We start from the raw sequence: 1,636 nt of genomic DNA on the forward strand, positions 1-1,636 counted from the left end.
AAACAACAAACCCACGCAGGGGTAGAACAGAAAGGAATAAAATATGCCCACGCAGGGGCAGAGTACAGAAATAAATGTCCTCGCAGGGACATGATTAAATAAACTAGCAAACAAAGGATTTAGTAGTCCTTCTTGCTTTTTCCCTTGATTAAATCCACCATCTTCTTAAACATCCCACGATTATGCCGACGGTCTTCTCGTAACTCATGCCGCATCTCTCGTCGCACATCATTTATCCCTTGAAGGATTTCTTGAACTTGTGGCGGCGACATCATCGGTGCCGGCGGTGGTAGCGGATAATGCGGTGGCTGAGGAGGCTGCGGCCGCTGATATCCATATGATGGGTATCCATAGGTCGCTTGTCCCGTAGCCCAGGGACCTCCAAAGGTACCTTCCGGATTGAGAGAGTTGTAGTTCGCAGCTACCCAGTAGGGATCCTCTGTAAAGTTATAACCTGGGGGAAATGTCTGCTCGAGAGGATTATATGCTGCCGCGCTAGTATAAGCAGGGATTGGGTTTTCGAAATCCTGTGGTGGTGGTGGCGCGATTGGCGCAGATGTTACTTCTGAGGCGGGGTGTGAAGATTCTCCCATCTCTGGTTCTTCGTGAAGTGGCGAGTATCGGCTGCTACCTGAATGTGGAGGGGTGCCGATGCGTATTCCCCCTCGTGTGGAAATCCGTGCGTTCGTTCGTCTCCGCCTCGGAGGCGGGGGAGGCAAAACCGGAGGTGGTGGCGGCGGTGGAGTGACTGCGATAAGTCGGGAATCCCCAGAAGGATTCTGCTGCTGCTGTGGCTGTTGTTGCTGTTGCTGGAGGTGCAAGGGAGAGCTGTGCTGCGGCTGGTGCAGGGGAGAGTTATGGTAACTAGGGGTAAATACCCAGTCATGCTGCCTGAATCTCTCCTCAAAGCTGTCGGGACCATTGTATGGTGATCCCACAAAAGGTGACCCATCAGAAATCTCGATAAGGTGGTTCGGAGTTCCAGATGGTGGCATTGAGGGATCGGTATCTTCATCGACATCCATCGCATTGTCACCGGGAAAATGGTCTTCTGGTCCGAGTGGGTTAAAACCCATAGGCACATCAAGGTAGTCAGCAGGGTTGTACAGGCCTTGGAAAACAGGTGATGGTTGGTCAAAGGGTGATTGGTGTCCTTGGAGAGGAATATAGGACTGGTGAGAGTTGTGGGGCTCATTTTCGGATTGAGGCCCAAAGGAGTGTGGGATAGAAGGCGAGGTACTCAGTGAAACCGAGTGCCTTGCGGGTTCAGTAAAAGACCTCCACAGATTTTGAGCATCTGTGTTATGGGAGCCTGAAGGTGTTCGCCTGTGCGAAGGTCCGGCTTCATGGTCGTTTGGGGCTGCATATGCTCCTTGTCCCCTTCCTCTTCCTCTCATACGTGGCGGCATTTTGGTGAACCTGTCAAAAATCAAACAAGTGACACAACAAAATATATATATAAGACAAAGTTAGAAAATAAAACAAATTTTGGATATTTCCTAAGTTCTTTGTCTAGACTCGAGAATCGAGGAATGTGCAATTGTGTAACTGAGATTAAACACAAAAGGCCAGTGTTTAATTCACTCAGAGTTGGCTCTGATACCAACCTGTCACACCCCTAATTTCCACGTGTCAC

General features: G+C 49.9%; 1 protein-coding gene across 1 annotated transcript; it reads right to left on the reverse strand.

The window, feature by feature from the left end:
• Positions 1-228: 228 nt before the first annotated feature.
• Positions 229-1,397, reverse strand: LOC110901058 (extensin-like). The gene is made up of 2 exons (XM_035982230.1): positions 392-1,397; positions 229-326 (listed from the first exon to the last, which is right to left on the reverse strand). Exons 1-2 carry the CDS (start codon positions 1,395-1,397, stop codon positions 229-231), a joined length of 1,104 nt encoding a protein of 367 aa, XP_035838123.1.
• Positions 1,398-1,636: the final 239 nt, after the last annotated feature.

This window comes from Helianthus annuus, chromosome 13 (assembly GCF_002127325.2).
Source record: "Helianthus annuus cultivar XRQ/B chromosome 13, HanXRQr2.0-SUNRISE, whole genome shotgun sequence".
Taxonomy (NCBI): domain Eukaryota; kingdom Viridiplantae; phylum Streptophyta; class Magnoliopsida; order Asterales; family Asteraceae; genus Helianthus; species Helianthus annuus.

What these genes read in the sequence shown, in the direction of transcription:
- LOC110901058 (XM_035982230.1), bottom strand. Translation starts at nt 1,397, where the DNA reads ATGAGAGGAAGAGGAAGGGGACAAGGAGCATATGCAGCCCCAAACGAC. An exon ending in CAACTCTCTCAATCCGGAAG is followed by an intron (nt 327 to 391) that starts GTACCTTTGGAG and finishes TATGGATATCAG; the next exon opens with CGGCCGCAGCCTCCTCAGCC.